The sequence below is a fragment of the Lepisosteus oculatus genome, chromosome 7 (assembly GCF_040954835.1).
Source record: "Lepisosteus oculatus isolate fLepOcu1 chromosome 7, fLepOcu1.hap2, whole genome shotgun sequence".
Taxonomy (NCBI): domain Eukaryota; kingdom Metazoa; phylum Chordata; class Actinopteri; order Semionotiformes; family Lepisosteidae; genus Lepisosteus; species Lepisosteus oculatus.
The window spans coordinates 29,588,567-29,611,100 of NC_090702.1; the positions used below are offsets into that span (position 1 = coordinate 29,588,567).

Below are 22,534 nucleotides of genomic sequence, written 5' to 3' on the forward strand. Positions count from 1 at the left end.
AAAATGTAATAGCACATGCCTGCTTTAAAGGTCATGTAATTTTAGCACCAGCAATGAGCTGCCCATCTGTCATTTTGGAAGTAAGCTAAATATCCATTGTAGCTGCTGTTGCTAATAATCACTGCAGTAAAGTATAAAGCAGAAGCAGAAGCTTAACTAAATGTATAGTTCCATTTAAATTATGGAACAGGGACTGTTCATATATACACAATTCATCATACTGTATATCATTCATATATACAGTTTGGAATTGTGCTCATTAAAATAATAATACACAACAAATTAATTGGATGATGAATCTTAACAGAGATGTATTTTTTTCTTCACAGCACCAAGAAAACATAATGTCTTCATATTACAGCATTTCAAAAGCAAATTCTGAGCAAATAAATATTGAATTAGAGGTGTGTAATGGAAGTGTATTGGAGATCCAAGCACTCAGTTCAGTATCCACAATTTCTATCATTTTATTTTTTTTCTTTCCACAATTTTTCATTCACAGCAGCTGCACCAACCTTCATTGTCCCAGAGTTATAATACTTTAAATGTGTAGGTCAGGAAAACATCCCCTTCTCCTGTGAATACTCAAATGATGCTCAGACTCTTTAAATTTATTGATGTCCAACTAGTTTACTCTAAACAAACCTTACTTTATTCTGAGAACCTTAGTGTCTTTATATATCTAGGTTCATCTTTAAACCATAAAGTAAAACTGGGACAAAAGAACATGTTTTTTAAAATATCATTACTATATTATTATTTTCAGTTTTTTTCTTTCATATGTTAAAAATGAGTCTTCAAAACTTTAATATTTGAAGCCACTTTTTAGGATCAATAGGTATGTGTTTTCAATATGGTATCTTTGTGTTCATTGCGTAATACTGTGCGGTTAAATAGCATTTGGTAGTATAATCTCATTTACATATCTCCATTTTAGTTAACATTTATTTATATTTTGTATATAAAAATGTTCAATTCAATTGTTTTGTTTTGCACATACAGTATATACTGGGATTTCCTGTCATAAACAGATATTCACACGTCAACGTACAGTAATAGAAAAATATCAAGTGTAAGGTACACTTTGAGTAAGTTTATCAATACTCAAATATAAATTCACACAATAGGTTTTTTAAAACAGTAACATCTAGTATCGTTTTTATAAAATCTAAATATTAGATCTATAACATTTTCAATAGATTGGTGGAAGTGAATTCCAATACATTTTGAGTTATGACTAAAATTGCACTGAGAAATTATTTTCCATTCTTATTTCTGTGGTGCCCAGAGTATGTTTTAGAGACTATACTGCTCATGTATGTTTATCTGTTATTATTTACCGGCATAATAGAGAACAATATTCCTGATCAGCATCTTGAATGATTGGACATTAGATGTCATTGTTGGTGAAAATAGTTCTAGAGTCTGTGAACACTAGATTGCTTCTGTTTCCGAAAGAATATTTGTGGGGAGAATTCAGCTTTATTGACTCACTCTCAGCCTTGAAGTCTTGAAGAAATGTTTATTTCTTGACTAAATGTTTAAGTCCTGACTCAGACAACTTGGAAAAGTTAGATTTCCAGTTCAGTTGGAGAAAGATGAGTAGCCAGTGAATTAACCAATGAAAATGAGTTGTATTTTCAAGGTGTGACATCACTGCTGGTGATTGATTAGGATGCGATCAGCTATAGTTCTGGTACCCAACCAGCAGATCACCCATTGGTGGAACTTCCTTTGGGTGATGAACATTGATCTTGGACCTATGGTCCTATTCTACAATCATCTGCACTTACAGAGACGCACCATGCTGCTTGGTCAAGGCAACACAAAGTTTATTAGAAATCTTTAATAACACTCAATTCTAATTTAAATATGCCTTGTCGCTACAATATGATGATATCAATGATTGATATTGACATTGGCTGTTGCACTCTGTATTTCAATTTTTTAAGCAATACATTAAGGTATGATGATGTAATATATATATATGTTTTCATTAGTAAAAACCTTAGGGCCCTTACAATATATACTCTAGATATTGACATTTACTTCATTATTATTTTATTGAATTTAGATGAACAACTCTGGGTGATATGACACGGACGTTCACTTTAATATTCCTTTATCTACAGTATTCAAAGACTTATTTCCTTAGATAAAGTTAATTCCCTTTAAAAAAGTTTCCAATGAATTGATTGAAATGACCCACAGAAGCAGTAGTATGGTTTAAACAAACCTTGTTAGAATTTATGAAAACTGGCTCCAGGCTAAACAAGGGGTTATTATGGAGGTGTATGGTTGTGCGTGTCTTTGTTGGCTGCACTTTAAAGGCAAATTCTTCCAAGCTTATTGAGCATTAAAAAGTAGTTCTAGTACGGGTCTTAATCATCTGATTAAGACCCGTACCCGATGTTTGACCCACCGCTTTGAATTACATTATATATATTTTGCATCATTTGTCTGATGACACATGATTCCTAACTCTCCTTTATAGAATATACAGTACAGTAAAAATGTGCAGCAGGGCAACATATCACGCAAAGCTTTTTCACACTTCTATAAGGTACTGTACTCTGCGTGTGATGACACTCAATTTTGTCCCCTGCTTTGATTGTATAATTCACAAAACATACTGTATTTGTTCCTTAACTGTTTCTGGCCCTTGCCATGTAAAATCACTGCCAGGTCCTGCCTGAGGCATATTAAGGAGAGACATGATCCAAACAAACCCACTGAAGAGAAAAAAAAACATTGCAGATGATAATTCTTAACCTCTTTGACATCTATATTAACCACGCTTAGCATACTAACTGCAAATAAAAATCAATGCAAACATCAAATACTTAAAGTAATTTATTGAAAGGGAAGACAAGAAGAAAGAAAATAATTCAATTTCTGCCTTCTTTAGTGTTACACTGAGGCAAGTAATTTAAAGGTATACAATCAGTCAATACTGTGTAATTAAAACTGCTGTTGCCATCTCTTTAAATAAAACTAATTTTTGCATATGTTTCCCACCACCACCACCACTGGCAGCATATTTATACATGAAATAAATCAGAAACATTATAAAATAATTTTGTGGGGTTTAACGTCATACTTAATTAACACGGTTTTGCATGTAATGTGTGGCAAGCTGCCTCTTTTTTAAAAAAAAAGAGTTGTAGGGTGTCCACAAGATAAGGTTGTATTTTTATTTATTTTATTTAATTATCTGTTATTATTTATATTTGTGTTAAAATAAGATTCTATATTCATTTGTGTAATTATATATCTCTAATTAAACTGAGATTGAAAGTACTAGGTACCCGCACTCATCTCTTCCTGTGTATAGTGTTATACTTATGGTGATATATTGTAAGTTTAAGACTTTTTTATTTTATTTGTATTATTTTATGTTCATCCTCTAATTGTATTTATTCTATTCTACTTTTTAATTCATGATCTTAATAGATCATTAAAGGTGTATTGAACTGTAAAGATTTAGTCCCTCTCCCTTTCATTTATTCACAGTAGTAAAAATTTAGCAAAGCCTATTTACACCATGTTAAACCATATGAAACATTATAAATATAAAATGATTGTTAAAGTAAAAGCCTGGAGAATTTAGCAATCTTTTCTCTCTAAGTTTATGAAACCAAGGTAAACAGCTTGTTTGTATGCTTTTCAAACAACTTGACATCATAGTTTCTATTTGTTTTGTGTTTAAACTCACCAACACCCTTCAAAACTGTTATAGTTTCACTAAGAATTTCTTTATACAGTATTTCTTATATTTCATCAGTATGGATAGCATAAATATTCTATAGTCAGTCAATGGTGTTCCTTGTTCCATATCTCTCATCACCACCCCATATTCTGATTCTGCAGCAAATAATTCAGCTGCCCACTGGGACAGTCCCTAGTCTTCATATTGTGGAATGCTGTCAGCTCTTAGAGCGAAACCAAAATAATCTATTTGCCGATATCTCCATCTAGTGGTAACAGCATAAATCCTGGTAATTGATGTGACTTAAAGCGGACAGCTACGCTATGAGCTGCACTGACCATAATACAAAAGCCTCAAGCATCTACGTCACATTAAACATTTAAAAGGGAATTGTTCACCTTTCAAGTTGAATAAATCATAAAACAATCTCCGTGTACCTTATAAGACAATTGCAATAAAACAGGCATTTGAACAGTGTTTAAAAAGTATTGGCAGGCTTTTTTTGTTGCCTTTGGGCTTCTTAAAAGCAATGGTTTAGAAAGGAAAAATATAGAAATCTTACTTCACTGCCTTGATGTGAGTGAATGTGTTTTAATAATTTAAAAGGTATTAAAATAAGGTCAGCCCATGTGCAGTTTATGGCAGGAAAAAAGGATCATGTTCAAATATAGTGTTAAATGTATTTGCACATGTACCTGCTGAGCCCTACTTATTTATGAATTTGTCAGGCTAATTTATAAATATACCGCATGCATGTTTAACTCATGTCTAACTCCTCTAGTAGTTGTCAATTGAATAACATTGCATAGGCAAATTAATATATTAAGAGCCACGTGGAATAGCCATTACTGTGTTTGTTGAGTTATGTTAATATGGGACTAGATTTTAAATGTTTTAATTTCTAAATTCATCATAAGAACACTGTTACAGTAACTATGTAATGCTTAAGAAAATGTTCTTTATAACACCTGGCCCAAAATGACGCTTTTTGGACAAAAGAATAACATTATTACACATTGTTAGGAATAGGGAGCAGCTGATTGATATTGAATTTTCTATGCATGGGTATTAATCAACAAATTACCTGAATTAATGTAATATAATGTCTGTAGTAATATTAACACAGAACACGCAGATGTGCTTTAGGTACTTGAAACACTTATGTAGTACTAATCTCCCTGGCTTAATGTTCTTCTAACAATTGTTCTTAAGAAAACAAGATATATTATCCATAGGTTGTTTAATAAAAAGGGATAATATCCAATGACTGGAGAATTACAAATATAATGTCATCCATCAGAGGATTATATCTATGGAAACCAAATCCTAGGGGATCGTCTGTGTGGATTTCAAAAATCTTGCTCTTGATTCACTAACTTGTTTGAGTTTGTTGAACAAGCAACAACAACAGCAAATACCCACAAAATGGTAGATTAAAATTTTAAGCACGCTTTTGATATACATCCTCATAGAATTTTAATTTTTGAATTGCATGTTTCATGTTCGGTAATGTGTATTTGGACTGAGAACTGGCTGAATGACAGGAAGTATAAAATAAGAAATTAATGTTAAAACCAGGGCATTATAACTAGTGAATTACCACAGGGATCTGTCTTAAGACAACTGTATTTTCTAATTTCTATCAATGATTTACAGTACATTCAAGTTTGATTAGCTGAGTATACAGATGATACAGCTGTGTGCCAGGGTATTAGGGTATTAGGTAATTAATTTATATTTATTAGTGATTGTTTCTATTTTTAAGGAAATAACTATATTCATTGGTTTGTGGTATATGAGAAAGGGATCCCACTACTTCACCATGTTCCATTGCATCTGAGATTAAGATGTATGAGGATGTTTGTGAAGCCTGCCCTTTACCTGCTTATTTAAGGAAACCATACTGAGTGATTACCACATGTTCTGCTCACTGGGCAGATTATACATTTATAGAAGCTCCCAGAATTTACCAGAAGGTACCCATGGGATACATATAAAATGAAACATTAAAAAGTATTTGTGAGAAAGTCTTATAAGCAGGAGGCCAGAGTAAGCTGAGTTGACCATGTAAATTCATTAATGAATTTATTTTTGAATGAGGCAAAATTGTCTGTTTTTGAGAACTGAAACATTTTCATATTAGTTTAACTATTTGAGTTTCCTTTTGTAAGCTTGCCAGGCAGAGTTTGTATCTCTTGTTTAACTGAAATGTATTGTTATTAAGGATTAAAGTCTATTCTTTAGTGTCAGTTTTGAGGGTAAGTTCATCTGTGGAGCATTTGTTTGATTTACAAAAACAGCCCTGTTTACCCTTTTAGAGGTGTATGCATCAAGGTTAGGATTAATCCGGTTAGGAAAAAGTTCAAAGGTACTGAGGAGATCTGGGATCTGACTCTTGCTGTTCATAATTGTAAACAGCATTAGCAGCAATTTGTGTGTTTGTCTTGTGGGTGTCTAATATATTTTCATTCAAAGCCCTTGCTTGTTAATTTGCTCCTTCATCACTATCTTGTTACTAGAAAATAAAAAAGCCATATGACCATGTTCACTATTTTCAGACAGCTGTGCTGTGCAGTTTAAGTTTGAAATAATTGTTTGTATTCACATTGATATTGGGACTTGATGCCTTACTAAATTTTTACGTTATTTATTGAATTTACTTATAATCTTTTTATTTCATTCACAAAATAGAAACAGTAGTAAAAACTGAGCAAGTAACAAAGGACTTACAGAAAGACTGAACAATTTGTCAGATGACATTGAAAGTAGTCAGATGCAGGGTATGACATGCAGGTAGAAAATACATAAACTGCAGATTTAAAAGGAAGCACTATGCTTAAGATAAGACAGTTTACAAAGGAGAGGAAGCCATTTGGCTCATCTATTTTGTTTGGTTACTGGTAACTAATTAATCCAAGGACCTCATTCAAGAAGCTACCTATGAAAACCACTAAGGTGCTTATGTTAACATACTGCATACTGTAGTTTTGATCTTCTAGATAATGTTGAGATACAATAAAAAAGACAAACAATGTTAGGATACATCATTAAAAGTGTATAATTTACAGTGCCTCCAGAAAGTATGCAGCCCTCTGAACAAATGCAAATGTTGTGTTGCAACCAGAATTTTTAAGGCACTGAATGTTTTCCCCTTGATTCATAAAACATAAGCAACGATTTAAAGGAATAAAAACATGTTTAGTGTGTAACAAAAAGTTATGATTGGAAATATCTTATGTTTACTAAAGTGCTCATCACCCCAGTCATTATCTATACAAGCACCTTCTGCAATTTTAAATCTTTGATCACCTACCCAATGGCAGAGGTCACGCCAGAGGTCACCTGACCACTGTATGTGACAGGTCTTTTTACCACAGTATGCTGGAGAGGTTTCCTGACCCCAGGACATGACAGAGGTCACTTGACCGCATAATGCAATAGAGGTCATCTGACCTTGTTACGCAAAATAGTTCATCTGACCTTGGGACGTAGGTATGTTGACCCTAGGAAGTGACAGAGGTCACCTGACCCCAGGATTTCATAGTCATCACCTAACCCCAGTATGTATGTGACCTCAGGATGCTCCATAGAAGTCACCTGACCCCTGTAAACCAGGTGAAATTGGAACACAGTAGAAGTCTTTCCATATCTGAACCAAAGTATTGTCACCCAATTTTTCTTTCAGAATTTCTGAGGCTCCGCCATGTTGGATGGGGAGCATCGGTTTACTGCAACCTTTAAGTCCTTCCGCAAATTCTCAAAGGTATTCAAATCTGGACTTTGGCTGTTGCTACTCTAGAACATTAACTTTCTTGTCCTGAAGACAGTTCAGTGTTGTTGTATGCTTGGAGTCATTGACATATTGGAATGTGAATGTTTGCCCCAGTCTACGTTCTTTTCCTGAAGCATGTTCTCCTCAAGAATATTTAGTTCCATTTCACTGTACTTCAAGGTAACATTTGTGTTACACTGATGATGAGCTGATTTTGATTTTTTAAATATCTCTTCCTAGATTTATGCTTCTTCACAATAATATTACAGAGTTTAATGGACAACTGTGGGCACACCAGTGGAAATTGTAAGATGCTTCAGATTTCTCAGTCTGCAAATCTCCACAGACTTGGCTTAGTCTCACAATAGTGCAGCTAGCATGAACACCTCCATGTTCTGCATTGCCTTAATAAATGCGGTGTGGAGAAGCAGCTACTCATGAACTTATACCACAGCACCATAGAAAGTATCCTTACTAATTGTATCACTATGTGGTACAGCAATACTACAAAGATGCATTACAAAGGGTTGCCGCAGTGGCACAGAGGATTATAGGATGTGACTTACTATCAATTGATGAGATTCACACCATCTACTGTCGCAATAAAGCTTAATCCATCATGCAGGATCTCAACCATCCTGGCCACAAACTGTTCTCTCCCCTGTGCTCTGACAAGAAGTACTGCACCATTAAAGCATAGACCACTAGGCTTCTACCCTACAGCAGTGTGCATCATATACAGCTAACTGTACAATGCCTCAGAACTCAATGCACCTCTGCAGTATGCACTTCTGACTTGGCCTACCATGTATTTTTGTTCACTACCACATATTCATTGTTCTCTACCATGTATTTATTGTTCTGGTTGTTTATTGACTTTACATACTATCACTATTTATTATGTACCGTTTTGTCTACATTGTGTGGTGTTGTCTGTCGTACTGTGGTGTCTGCTGTACTGTGCATGTCCTGAGAGAATGGCAGGAATAACAATTTCAATGTACATGTACAGTACATATGGCAATGAACTATAACTGCTTCATCTTCATGGTGGAATTTCTGCTCTGACATGTACTGTCCACTGAGGGATCTTACATAGATGTATTTCTTCTGAAATCCTATCACTGTGGTTGAGCTAACCACAGATGAACTCCATTCCAGATTTAGAGTGGTCTCACAAGGAAATTAAATAGAGTGTCATAGTGAATAGGGTGAATATGTATCAAGACCTTTCAATGTTTTCTTTTAAATTATATGTAATCATGCCCATTTTTGTAGATCAGTGACAAAAAATTGCATATAAATGTATTTCTGTTTCAGATTGTAACATTGTGAAAAAATTCCAAGGCGGTGAATATTTTGTGATGGCACTGTAAATTAAGAGATATGTTAAAATTTTAATCATTCATTTAGACTATTATGTAACAGTTTTGTTCAGCACATTACAAAAAATATATCAGTGTTCTGAATCAATCCGGAGAAGAGTAACCACATATATCCCATAGCTAAGGGGAAATATTTTTTTAAAATCTTGAACACAATAATTTAAAACACGTTATGCAGTCATTTTGCTGAAGAAGCTATTCTAGCTTCTTTCAAGTAAAATGAGCTTTAATAGGTTACAAACAAGAGGAGGCTTTCTTAAGTTCTTATAATAGATGTACACTTTTGTGTTTTTTTCTAATTTTTTTCAAATTGTTAATACGTTTTTTAATGGCATTGTAAATCTAGAACAGAATGAAATCTAAAAACATTTATTGTGCAAATAATTATATATTATACAGTATATTGTGGTTCTAACAATGTCCCCAGTTGTTGAACCTCTCTCAAACCAATGCTTTTCGTTTCATTGTGGAGGACTAGGAGAAGATTTGGGGCTCAACCTTCAATGGCCTCAGTTCTTAACTAGCTATCTGAAGCATATTAAAGTTTTTTTTTTTTAACTGTGATCTGTTTCTGTTCAAGACTACTATATGAGAAGAACTGATTGTCTTGACGGTCCTTTAATTGAAGGAACAAGTAAAGACTAGTTTCACTTTGACCATTTCTCTCTCTTACAGTATGTTTGGTTAAGTATCAATTGATTAATCAAAAGTGTGTAAAATAAACAGAGGGGCCTCATTGTTTCTGTATAAACAAATTTCCAGTCATTGTGGAATTTTAACCATGTCATAATAACAGTGATCAGCCTCCTATAATGAAAATGTCTGTGCTATAACCTATAATCATTTCTAAGGAAACTGTTTTGATTTAGAGCATGAAAAGATAAGTCATTAAGAAACATTGTATGTTACAGACAAAACTGTTGACTTGTTCACGTCAGTTAAGTTGTCTTTAATGGTTATATGTGGCTCTGTTCACTGTGTAGGGGCATCATTTAAGTTATTTTTTATTCAATTTTTATTTTCTGCCTTGTAACAGATCCCATTCAGGATGTGTCCCACATTGGACCCATTGCTTAGCGGGATAAACTCCAGCTCTCCTGCAGCCCTGAACTAGAATATGCAATTAGAAAATGGTTGGATGGATATAAAGTATTTGGTGATTATGACTTTTAATTATCTTGTACGAATGCAAGATACAAATGCAAAATAATTACATTGCTAGTGTAGCAATGCTAAAAGGTGAAATAAATATGTTAATTGTCTACAAATAGCCTAACCAGTAATTTATTTAATATTTTTTATGCTATCTCTGAAACAGATTGAAGGATTCTTCATGACTCACAAAAAAAGCATTAATGTACTGACCAATGTCCTTGAACATTGATTAACTCAATAACCAGTGAAATCTTGTGACAAACATCCTATTTAGTGGCAGATCTATCTTGACTTCTGCTTCAACCATTTACATTTAATTACCAAATAATTAGATTCGGTATTTCTTTCTTAAATTTCAGAAATATATCAAATGCTCTGCAATGCATTGTTTTGCTATTCATTTTATTTTCAATACATTGCTTAGTTAAAAAGAATTATTACTGTCAGCAAAAAAACATTTTGCGGCCATATGTGAGAACCACCAGAATATATTAATATTTTCAGAATAGAGGGCACATAACTGTTGGTTGGGAGTGACAATGTTAACAATCATAACATGCAGACATTCAAGGAAATATATTTCTTCTGAAGCCTGTCCATTATAAATGGTCATGGTGAATTTAAATTATGCAACTCTGTGTCATTACTTATTTCAGTATAATTCAAGAAGTCTTATTTTACACAATATAATGCTCTGTTCATATTCATATTAATTGTAGTCATGTTTATTTCAACATACAGTAATTTTAAAAGGTGATACACTTAGATCAATGCAAGATTCCACCATTTCAGTAAGTACAATGTTACAACATGTTTCATATTTATTTCAGCATGTAAAATATGAATATGACACATCATATAACACATCATATAATATAACACATCATATTAATGTTGACATTTAGTCATATAAGTATATCTGTTTCATATTAGTCATAGTATATCTGTTTCAAAGATGTAATCTGGAATAGAATGGTCTGTCGTTATTGTTGACAGCCTTCTGCCCTCTATTTTAAAGAACTTAATCACCACTTACTATTTATATAAGTAAATGAAGGAGATAAACCTACATTTCTCATCCAATTTCATGCTTCACAATATTTGACATGTATCGACCAGATGTTTTGTTACAATAATATTTTCTGAAGTGCCTTTCATCTCATAGCACTATACAAATATAGATACATAGTAAAATCAATGTTTACATAATGTAAAAATAAAACAATTAAGATTTTAATGGTTCTTTGAAAGAGTATTTTTGGGAAAATTGAAAGAGCAAAAACAAACTTTTCAAGCACCCTTCATATTAAAATGTAAAGATGAAAATTATTCAGGGATCAAGCACACATTGTGTAATCCGGTTAAAGCTCAGTCTTCTGTGTGTGTGAGAAAGATTGTTATATGGATATTTTAACAGCATCAAACAACTGTATGGTAATCAATGTTTTTTTCACCTCTCTTTTGTCTTACAGGATTGTCAGTCTTTTATACTTGTGTTGTACATGCATAATTTAAAATGATATGTAATTCAGTTCGGGATTGAATAACACACATTCTCTTCTTATCAATAAAGACAGAGTGAATTTTGTTATCTTTCAAAGTGAAATTGAAGGCTGGACATAAGGGTAAGACCTGAAATGCTTTGCCAACACACTGTTACAGAGTTTGCAGTGTAAAGCAAATTTCTTATGATCTTAATGCAACTGTAAAAAAAGCAACAGTGATTCGCTAAGTATTTGTATTACCATGATGTTTTACAGCATTATTTTTCCTGTTTCTGGATGGAATTTCTACATCTAACACATTTTCAACAATTAAAAACAGGCACTACATAAGGTGTGGATATTTACAGATGTTTACATTTTAGCGGATCCAAGGAACATTTCGATATTTCAATCTAGACTCTGTATAAACCAGGTTACGATAATCAAGATATCACATAAATAGCCACAAACAGGACAGAGGTAATATTTCTTCATATGCAGTAATTAAGAGTTGAATGTAATCATTTCTATTCTTCACACACGCGTTTCTCTTGAAAATGTCTGTCAATTTTACTTCATTTTCAACTTTTAATGTATATGAATTTTTAATAACGCATTAATCACATATTTAGCAAATATCAGCTAAAACACTGTTAAATTGAAAAATTTTACAACAAAAGGTATGGCAACAAATAACCCTCTGAAAGGGCGGATAAGTGGTTTATCCCTATCACTAGCAGACTATTAAATTCCGTACTGTAATTTTACATATAGAGCATAAAAATACAATGTAATGCCAATAAATTAAATATGGCAACCACATTCTATAGATTTGCACATATACTAAATTAAGTACTTCATTAAGAGAGTACAGTCCACATTTCCTAATGTTATTTGGAAAGGAAGTATATTTTTATGTGCTACTGGTATTAGCAGTAATGGTTGCCTTATGATTACGTTAACCTTTCAGTGGTTCTTTCATATTAATTTTTCCAGTACCTCATCCAGTAATATATTTAATAATCTTTTTTTTCAATTAATCAAAAATGCAAAGCAAACATAGAAATGTGGCAGCAAATGTAACACTGTTACAAAACATGAAAGAGAAAAAGTAAAGGACAAGTGGGATATAAAATTTGCTTTAGAGTTATAGCCAGAAACAATGGCTTGTCTACCTCTCAAAGACACATAGTATACTGCATGTTACTACAGTATGTGAACTCATTCTCCAAAGCAATGAGGAGGAGCCTTTTACCATCAGTGAATGAAATAGTGAAAGTGATGTCACAACATAGGCTTCAACCTATTCATCATGCATGTCAAACAAAATCCAGGGTGACAACAAGCAACATCATTGTAAGGTTGATGAGAAACCCCAGCTGCCTGAAAGAGGACCTGTGTTAACAGCCTTTCTATTACAATGTTCAACCATCTATTTAATGACTCTCAGTTTTTTCAACAGGGTAAGAGGAGCTATTACTTAAATATACATACATCTTAATAAAACAGGATTAATGCAAGTGTTCATGAAACATAAATTTTTAGTTACAACTGAATTTATTGACTTTTAATTTAACAATAAGAACTGTATTCAAAATAGTTTATTTATGCCTAATTATTAATGGAGGAAATTCAGTGTATGTTTGTTTTTATTTTTTATTTAAAGGTTAATTGAATGTGATTATTAGTTTCTTGAGATTTAATTTGCCTCAAAATACAGTGCATCAAGTTTGAAATATGTTTAAGAGTGTTCATAATGATTCTGATACACTATAAACAAAACACAACTACTTGTGTTTTAAACACCGGTAGTTCAATTGGATCATAATATTTTGCAAAACAGCTGAAATTCTGAAACAAAACATCAGTGCAAACATCAATTTGAATTATACCTCTGATATATACTGTACAAATGCTGTTTTCTGGTTAATTTAAAAATATGTTCAAAACATGGTATTTCACACAATAGTTCTGAAGTGTTAAGAATACATTTTATTTACATACAACACATTTCAAAATTTCTCAAAATGTGATAATATGAACAAAAATGTCTTTACATTTGTCGTGGAAGAGTTCTGTCTTTGTTCTGTTAAAGATGTTACCCCCAATATTTGGTAAGACTTGTGGATGCAAATATGGTAGAATTTGGATTTATAGTCAGGAGTTTATGGAAGAAGTGGAGACCAAAGAGGAATACTTTGATGGTCAAGCTTTCTGTTTTGTTATTGTGTGAAAATGATATATAAAGGAGGATAATGTTAAAAGGCTGAACATAGGAAAGGGAATGTTGAAGGTCAGATGGAAATTTAATATATATATTTTTAAATTTTTTCTATGTGGACTGACTCAAATACAGAATGCAGATGCGATATGCCAGAGAACTGTGTTTCAAAAGTGAGAAAAGGGTTCAGAAGATTATTTAAAATAATAGGGCTTCTCAACAGGAACGGGCTGGTGATGGTGATACAGTAGGTCTGCTTCTTGGGCTAGGGTCCTGAATTTATCTATCTGAAAACAAGAGATTGTATCAGCAATTTGGTTAGAGTAACCCAGGTTATGGCAACATGAATTATGAGAGAGTTGGTTGCATAAAGGTCATGATCCGGGGGATTTTTTTTTTTTTAAGGGTTTAGACCATGTATACAGTATGTTGCCTAAATGAATGAGGACGTGTCATTGCCTCCAAGTGGATGCTCATAAAGCATGATGAAGGAACATGAAAGAGAAAGTTGGGGATTTAATGAGGCTCCAACCCCTGTCCTTTATGATAAGCACCAAACCCAGAAAACAGCAGCATTGATATAGCTGGAGATCCTTGGAAGTCCTCTTAATGCCAAACCTAAGGGGCTAGTTCTGTAGTAGGTTAAAGAGGTGGAATGGAAAAGGGTTCTGATCATGAAGCCCTGATAAAACTCTTTATGTAAAATATGCAATTGTGAAATATCGCAACAATTAACATAACCTGATTGTCCACCGGTTAAAAGCACTGATCGAACAAGGCTTCTCTTGCATAACTGTAAAGTTAGTATAAGGAGAAATAATCAATATTATTCCACTCATACATATTGACATATTTTTCTACTTGAAAATGGCCTTTACTGTATGAGACCCTCTGTAAAATGTATTGATTTACACATTTAAGTATTAATTTCTACTCAAAATTGGATGCAATGAGAATTTGCTAAATGTGTTTCAGCCACATACTACAGCAGTTGCTTAGTAACAGCTGAGGATATTTCAGATGGAACATTGTTCATATCAGTTTCAATACTTTCCAGGTAGAAAGCTACAATGTAAATCACCACAGCATTCATAGCACAAAAGTGAAAGAACTCACTGAAATATCATTTATTTTCTTGAGCTGTTATATTTTAAAAAATATAAAATATTTTTCCATATTTTATTTCATCTCATTTTACAAACAGGTGTTTCACTTATTGATATGTACATCACACACAATACATTTATTGTATTCACATCCTGAAATGTGCCTGTGGGGAAACATTTGATAGGCTAATCTTATATCAAAGGAAATTGCTATTGCCTCAACAATATTTCCTGGTAACCTTCTTTAAATGGTTGATGACTGGATATGGTCCAAATTCAATATCAGCAGGCATAAATAAAAATCTATAACCAAATTACTTAGGCTCCAGTGAGTCACAATTATACTGGAAACACAAACACACACAATATACTCCTAGGATTTCTCTGTAGTATCAGTTGTTTTCCTGTGCTTGAAATCTTTTAATCAGCTAAAGACCTTGATTTATCTTTCCAGAATAGATACTTCTTCTACTTCTATTTGGTATATAAATCATAACAACAGGAGGCATGCTAATGATTCTTTCCTCTGTCTTTCATAAATGGAAAATGCATTATCTGCCCTTTGTTGCCACAAAATACATATTTTAAAAGAATCCAGCAGCACTCTGTCTGCATAGGAACTGTATACCAGATAAAAAAAATGCTCTGTGAGCTTTTAAATATGGACTGGTCACAAGCATGGAAACAAATAGTCTACAGTCCTGGTGAGGACTGTGGCCTGAAGCAGTAGTAACAGTAGGTACTGTATGATCACAGCAACAATAACAATAATACTGCCCTTGCAGTTTTAGCCCTATCCATTAAGAAAGATTCCAAAGCACCAACCACAAAAGTACAGTACACCTTTTATGTCTGCATTCTGCATAACAGATCAGGTAGAGCTGTAAGCAATTGTTTAACCAATTCATAAACGTAGAGGAAATTTGGCACATATATTCAGGTTAAATGAGCCTAAGATGCGAGTGAGTAAGAAAGCCAGGTTAGCACCTCTCCTCTGCAAACAGTGTCTAAGAACTCTAATGACCTTCAGTAGTCAGGAACTCAGTTTAATATCTCCTGAAGGGTAACAGTACAGTGTCCCTTGTCACCATAACTGGCAGTGATTGTCTATGTAGAACAGTAGAACAGAAAGGAGCAACTGAAATGTTTTTTCAGTTCTTGATGAATAAGTACATCCAAAGACCTGGTGGTAACTTTCTACTTTCTATATAACTACGTAACTATGCCTCATTTAATAGTCCACATCTTCTGTATTAATTTGAGATGACAATGGCTTAAGTACTGTGAGAATTCTTTTCAGAAATCAGACCTATTTGATAATCAGTCTCCCCCCCACTCTTGACTACTCATGAACATGTGTTAGTATTTTCATAAAGTTATTATATATTATATTATATAATATTATATATTTTATAATATATATATTAGGAAATATAAATGTATTGATTGTACAAATAATATATATATAGTTCAGGTGGGTAGCTGCGTCAGCATGCGTAGGCTGCAAAGGAACAAGTAATAGGTTTATTCCATGCTGAAAAAAAGAAGAAAGAGAACACAACGTTTCGGCCGTGGAGCCTTCTTCAGGTGTGAGAGAGACAGGGCAGTAGGCAAAGGTAAAGTAGCGGGAGAACAAAGGTTGGGAGGGAGGAGGAGTGAGAGGCGGGAGCAGGGGACAGAAAGAGAGGCCAATCAAGAGGTGTGAAATGAAACTTCCAATGAATGGAGAAAATTTAAAAGAACAGTAATCTGTCGTTAAGGGAAGGGAGAATGTGTGATCCTAGCTGCAGAATAATTTTAGTTTCAGTGGTCTTTCTGATGTATGAGTTTGGAAAACCGTCTTTGAGAACACAGACGGAGAGATTAGAGTGGTCGTGGCCGTCAGAGGTGAAATGAGAAACAATGGGCTTGGAGAGATCTTTAATCTTCACAGCCCTGACGTGTTCTCTGAAGTGGTCTCCGAGTCTCCTTCCTGTTTCTCCAATGTAGATGGCTGGGCATTTACTGCAAGAGATACAGTAAATAAGGTTGCTGGAGGTACAAGATGCTGTCTGGGTGATCCGGAATTGTCCTGAGGGGCCTGAACTATATATAGTTCAGGCCCCTCAGGACTATATATATATAGTTCAGGTGGGTAGCTGTGTCAGCATATGTAGGCTACAAAGGAACAAGTAATAGGGTTAATTCCATGCTGAAAAAAAGAAGAAAGAAAACACAACGTTTCAGTCATGGAGCCTTCTTCAGGTGTGAGTGTAATATATATATATACTGTATACTCTTAAGCATAATCCAAACAAGATAATGCAACATCAGAATGATTTCTCTATTGCCAAGGAGATAAAGCTTAAATTCTACAACATGAAGACCAAACATAACATGCAAAATCCCAAAATCCACATTCTACTAAATCCAAGCAAGGATGCCATCCTGTGAAATACTGAACAGCAAATATGATGTGCAGAAAAGCACTGATATCTACTCTGAAATGTTACTTCCCATGAGCCAAGGTAAAAGACAATTTCCAGAGATTACAAACTCCTAGCCAGAGCAGGTGAAGGTCTCTGCAACGAGGATAACATTACTAAAAATGACTATGTAAAAGAAAGACTACAATCATCTCAGAAGAGATTCAGAGATCTTGGAAGCATTGCTGCAGAACAAAAAAACAACAACAATGGCTTTCTTCAAAAGTGTGCCTCCATATTGCAAAGGACCATAGCTACGGAACATACTTTAGTTTAGGACTACAATGCATGTTTTTATTTCTTGTAGGCCTAGGTTTAAAGATCTGCTACATTTGTCATTATTTCACAAAATACAGAAGAAAAGTCTTTTAAATTATCAAAATTGTTTATGTGCCATTACTGAATATACTGTATAATCCGCGATGAGAAAATGAAATTTGTCTTTAATAGCCTAGTTTAAGGTCCTAAAAGATCTTTGCTTTTTCCTAATTACTTTCTGTCTGGCCAATAGCAGGCTGGCTGTAACCAGTATAATTCTAGGGCTGCGCCTCAGGGTTACTACTGTGTGAGAATCGCAAGGATAGGAGTGTATTGCTTTCTCTCCTCTCCTCTCTTTTCCTTATAACCTCTCATTTCAAGCCATGTGGTCTTTTCCATACCTCATGTCATGAATTCTTATTGTTTGTTAAATCATTGGTACCCAGATAAGCATTGAGATGTGTATGCTGTACTAATTAAATTAAGTATGAAAATGAAAAAGAAAAGCTGCAGTGGATGCAAGAAACACTTGTGGTACACCATTCTGTTAGCTGGAAGAAAGTGGTCTGATGTCTGGCAGTAATTTATATATGAGCAAACGAGGAAAATGTATTCAAAATTGTATTCAAAATGTATTCAAAAATGTAAACCACACCTGAAGAAGGCTCCACAGCCAAAACGTTGTGTTCTCTTTCTTCTTTTTTTTACCATGGAATAAACCTATTACTTGTTCCTGAGGAAAATGTATTGTAAAACATTACTTTAGATGAACAGAACACTACATTTTGACTTGAACACTACAAAAAACTTGAAGAAGAAGACATCAGTTTTTTATATTGTAGCTAGTCAAGAAATTAAAAAAATAAGCAAGAATGAATAAATACACCTTATTTTGCCTTCATTAACTAAAATGAAAAACAGGTCATTGATGAACATTTCCATTCATAGTTTTACTTTTAAACTCAACAACTTTATTTGTTCATAGAGTGTTCAAGAGTGATAAATAGGACCTTTTCCTAAATAATTTAACATAGTTAACTTTATACTGTATATGATGTAGTTAATTTATGTTTTTTCCCATTTTATTCTGTTTTTAGGAAGTTTGGGGGAGGCCATGGAAAATCTGACCCAGATAACTGTGTTCTGCAGTCAGTATGGAAGGGAGCAGTGGTACTGGTACTGCTATGTTTTGATCCTTTTATACATGTTTGCCTTACCAGTGGGGATTCTGGGAAACATTACTGCACTCATAAACTACACATGCTGCAAGAAATCATGGACAACCAGTAAAATTTTTCTCTTCAATCTTGTGCTTTGTGACTTTGCATGGATTTCAACACTGCCAATTACCATCTACTTCAACCTCCAGAGGCCAACTCTGACTGATGCACAGATATTTTGCCAGTTTAAGAAAATATTCTTCAACATAAATATCTACGGAAGTATATTTTTCCTAACTCTAATTAGCTTTGATCGGTATGTTGGCACAGTTCATCCAATCAGCTCTTTAAATTGGTGGAACAAGGAGAAGGCAAAAATCTGCTCAATCTCAGTTTGGACTATATTGTTTCTGGGATCAATTCCCGATTTCTTCTACACTTTTGCAGTAAAAAGACAGGACAATGTCACTGTTTGCATAGACCACATTCAAGGTCCTTTCACCTATGTTAAAACAATTTCAATACTACGGACCATAATTGGATTCCTTGTTCCTTTCAGTGTCATGCTTGCATTCTACATAATGACTGCCAAAGCACTTCGAAATTTACCAAAACGTATGAGCAATGGAAGGAAGTCAGGCAAGCCTTTTATGCTGATATCTGCAGCAATACTTATTTTCATTGTGTCATTTGTTCCCTATCATGTCATGATCATGACCCTAATCTTCCTTCGAATCGATAAGAAAATAAACAAAAATAATGTTAATATATTATATGCTGCCTATCAATTTTTTGAAGCAGTATTCAGCATTAGCAGCTGCCTAGATCCAATTCTTTACATCCTTGCAAGTGAACAATTTCAGAAAAGGTGGCTGGCACTTAAAAAGCACCCTAAAACAATATGTTTCTGCAGCAGAAGGCAACGGGTTGGAGTTATAAGATAGCTTCTTTTTTATTTTCACAGGCAGGTAAACAACAACGTGGAGACCCATACATTCAGCAGGGTATTTGGTGAAGCAATTTCAGTGAAGTATCTTATTCAAATGTACAACAGCAACATCTCAAGTTACAATTTCTATATACAGTATACAGTAGGTACTGTGGAGCCTGCAGTGTGTCACATGCACTGCAGCTGAGAGGACAGCTCACTGGCTTCACATTCCCTCTGTGCTGGTTATGCATTTAAATGCAGTGTTACTAATAATAATGTTCAATGTTTATTGTTTATTGTGAAAAATGCAATAAGAACATCTAAATGATTGTAAAATTATTTCAATGTCTTTACTTAACAATATATTGTAAATCTATGCAGTTGTACTGGCTTTCTAGCTGGGAAAATTATTACTCACACTTTGTTCTGATTATTATTCTTTTTATTTTGCTTGGAATAATACTTGAAACCTTTATAATATATATCTTGATTCACAAATAATAACACACCTGGTGTCCGGCAGTAAAACTGACATTATGATAACATAACTGTTTATCATGTGGTTGTTTCCATCTGTTTAAAACAATTTCTGTCAAGGAGAAGTGAGGTTTTATGACTTTTGTGCATCAAAGGTTTATTTATTGTTATTGGTTATCACTTTTTACTGGGGATATTTAAACATGAAAATGGAGTACTTCCATAGAATCTAGCTGTAAGGTCATTCTTTCAGTTTCTTAGTTGCTCAGTTTTTTTTAATCTGTTACATACACTTTATGTCAAAATTCATGGTTTTGATTTGATGTAGTTTAATTCTAAGCAAGCAATAAAACCAAAACAGATATTGAATTACTTATTAATGCTTCATCAATCATGGATTTGTAGGAACTACTTTACATGTAATACTTCAGGTATACAGTGCCTTGCGAAAGTATTCGGCCCCCTTGAACTTTTCAACCTTTTGCCACATTTCAGGCTTCAAACATAAAGATATAAATTTTTTATTTTATGTGAAGAATCACCAACAAGTGGGACACAATTGTGAAGTGGAACGAAATCTATTGGATTTTTGAAACTTTTTTAACTAATAAAAAAATGAAAAGTGGGGCGTGCAAAATTATTCGGCCCCCTTGCGTTAATACTTTGTAGAGCCACCTTTTGCTGCGATTACAGCTGCAAGTCGCTTGGGGTATGTCTCTATCAGTTTTGCACATCGAGAGACTGAAATTCTTGCCCATTCTTCCTTGCAAAACAGCTCGAGCTCAGTGAGGTTGGATGGAGAGCGTTTGTGAACAGCAGTTTTCAGCTCTTTCCACAGATTCTCGATTGGATTCAGGTCTGGACTTTGACTTGGCCATTCAAACACCTGGATACGTTTATTTGTGAACCATTCCTTTGTAGATTTTGCTGTATGTTTGGGATCATTGTCTTGTTGGAAGATAAATCTCCGTCCCAGTTTCAGGTCTTTTGCAGACTCCAACAGGTTTTCATCCAGAATGGTCCTGTATTTGGCTGCATCCATCTTCCCCTCAATTTTAACCATCTTCCCTGTCCCTGCTGAAGAAAAGCAGGCCCAAACCATGATGCTGCCACCACCATGTTTGACAGTGGGGATGGTGTGTTGAGGGTGATGAGCTGTGTTGCTTTTACGCCAAACATATCGTTTTGCATTGTGGCCAAAAAGTTCGATTTTGGTTTCATCTGACCAGAGCACCTTCTTCCACATGTTTGGGGTGTCTCCCAGGTGGCTTGTGGCAAACTTTAGACGAGACTTTTTATGGATATCTTTGAGAAATGGCTTTCTTCTTGCCACTCTTCCATAAAGGCCAGATTTGTGCAGTGTAAGACTGATTGTTGTCCTATGGACAGACTCTCCCACCTCAGCTGTAGTTCTCTGCAGTTCATCCAGAGTGATCATGGGCCTCTTGGCTGCATCTCTGATCAGTCTTCTCCTTGTCTGAGCTGAAAGTTTAGAGGGACGGCCAGGTCTTGGTAGATTTGCAGTGGTCTGATACTCCTTCCATTTCAAGATGATCGCTTGCACAGTGCTCCTTGGGATGTTTGAAGCTTGGGAAATCTTTTTGTATCCAAATCCGGCTTTAAACTTCTCCACAACAGTATTACAGACCTGCCTGGTGTGTTCCTTGGTCTTCATGATGCTCTCTGCGCTTTCAACAGAACCTTGAGACAATCACAGAGCAGGTGCATTTATACAGAGACTTGATTACACACAGGTGGATTCTATTTATCACCATCAGTCATTTAGGACAACATTGGATCATTCAGAGATCCTCGCTGAACTTCTGGAGTGAGTTTGCTGCACTGAAAGTAAAGGGGCCGAATAATTTTGCACGCCCCACTTTTCATTTTTTTATTAGTTAAAAAAGTTTCAAAAATCCAATAGATTTCGTTCCACTTCACAATTGTGTCCCACTTGTTGGTGATTCTTCACATAAAATAAAAAATTTATATCTTTATGTTTGAAGCCTGAAATGTGGCAAAAGGTTGAAAAATTCAAGGGGGCCGAATACTTTCGCAAGGCACTGTAATTATCTTTGCAGCAAGTGTCTCCCATATTAAGCTGCTTTATGTACTGTACAGTGTCCTCCATTAGTATTGGGACAGTGAAGTCAACATTGCTTTTTTTCTCAATTAATTAGGATTTGAGATGAAAATATGAATATGAGGCAAAAGTATTGAATGTCACCTTTTATTTCTGGGCATGTCTGTGGTTATATGTTGTACCCTTTTAAAATAGCACTTTTTGTTTCCAATACCCTAATTTGAGGTGAGCATAAGTATTGGGTCAATTGGCTAAGAAGTGTTTTTTGTTGGTCAGGTGTTTCCTGTTGCATTGATTCTGCACACATAAGAGCTGTGAATGTGTAGTG

At 34.4% G+C, this 22,534-nt stretch overlaps 2 protein-coding genes across 2 annotated transcripts in view; one reads left to right on the forward strand and one right to left on the reverse strand.

Moving 5' to 3' along the window:
- tmem117 (transmembrane protein 117) overlaps positions 1-22,534 on the reverse strand; it is a 280,385-nt gene that overhangs the window by 224,564 nt on the left and 33,287 nt on the right. The gene's annotated exons all lie outside the window — the stretch shown is intronic.
- On the forward strand, positions 17,252-19,659 carry LOC138240776 (succinate receptor 1-like). Its single transcript, XM_069191980.1, has 2 exons — positions 17,252-17,339; positions 18,653-19,659. Exons 1-2 carry the CDS (start codon positions 17,252-17,254, stop codon positions 19,657-19,659), a joined length of 1,095 nt encoding a protein of 364 aa, XP_069048081.1.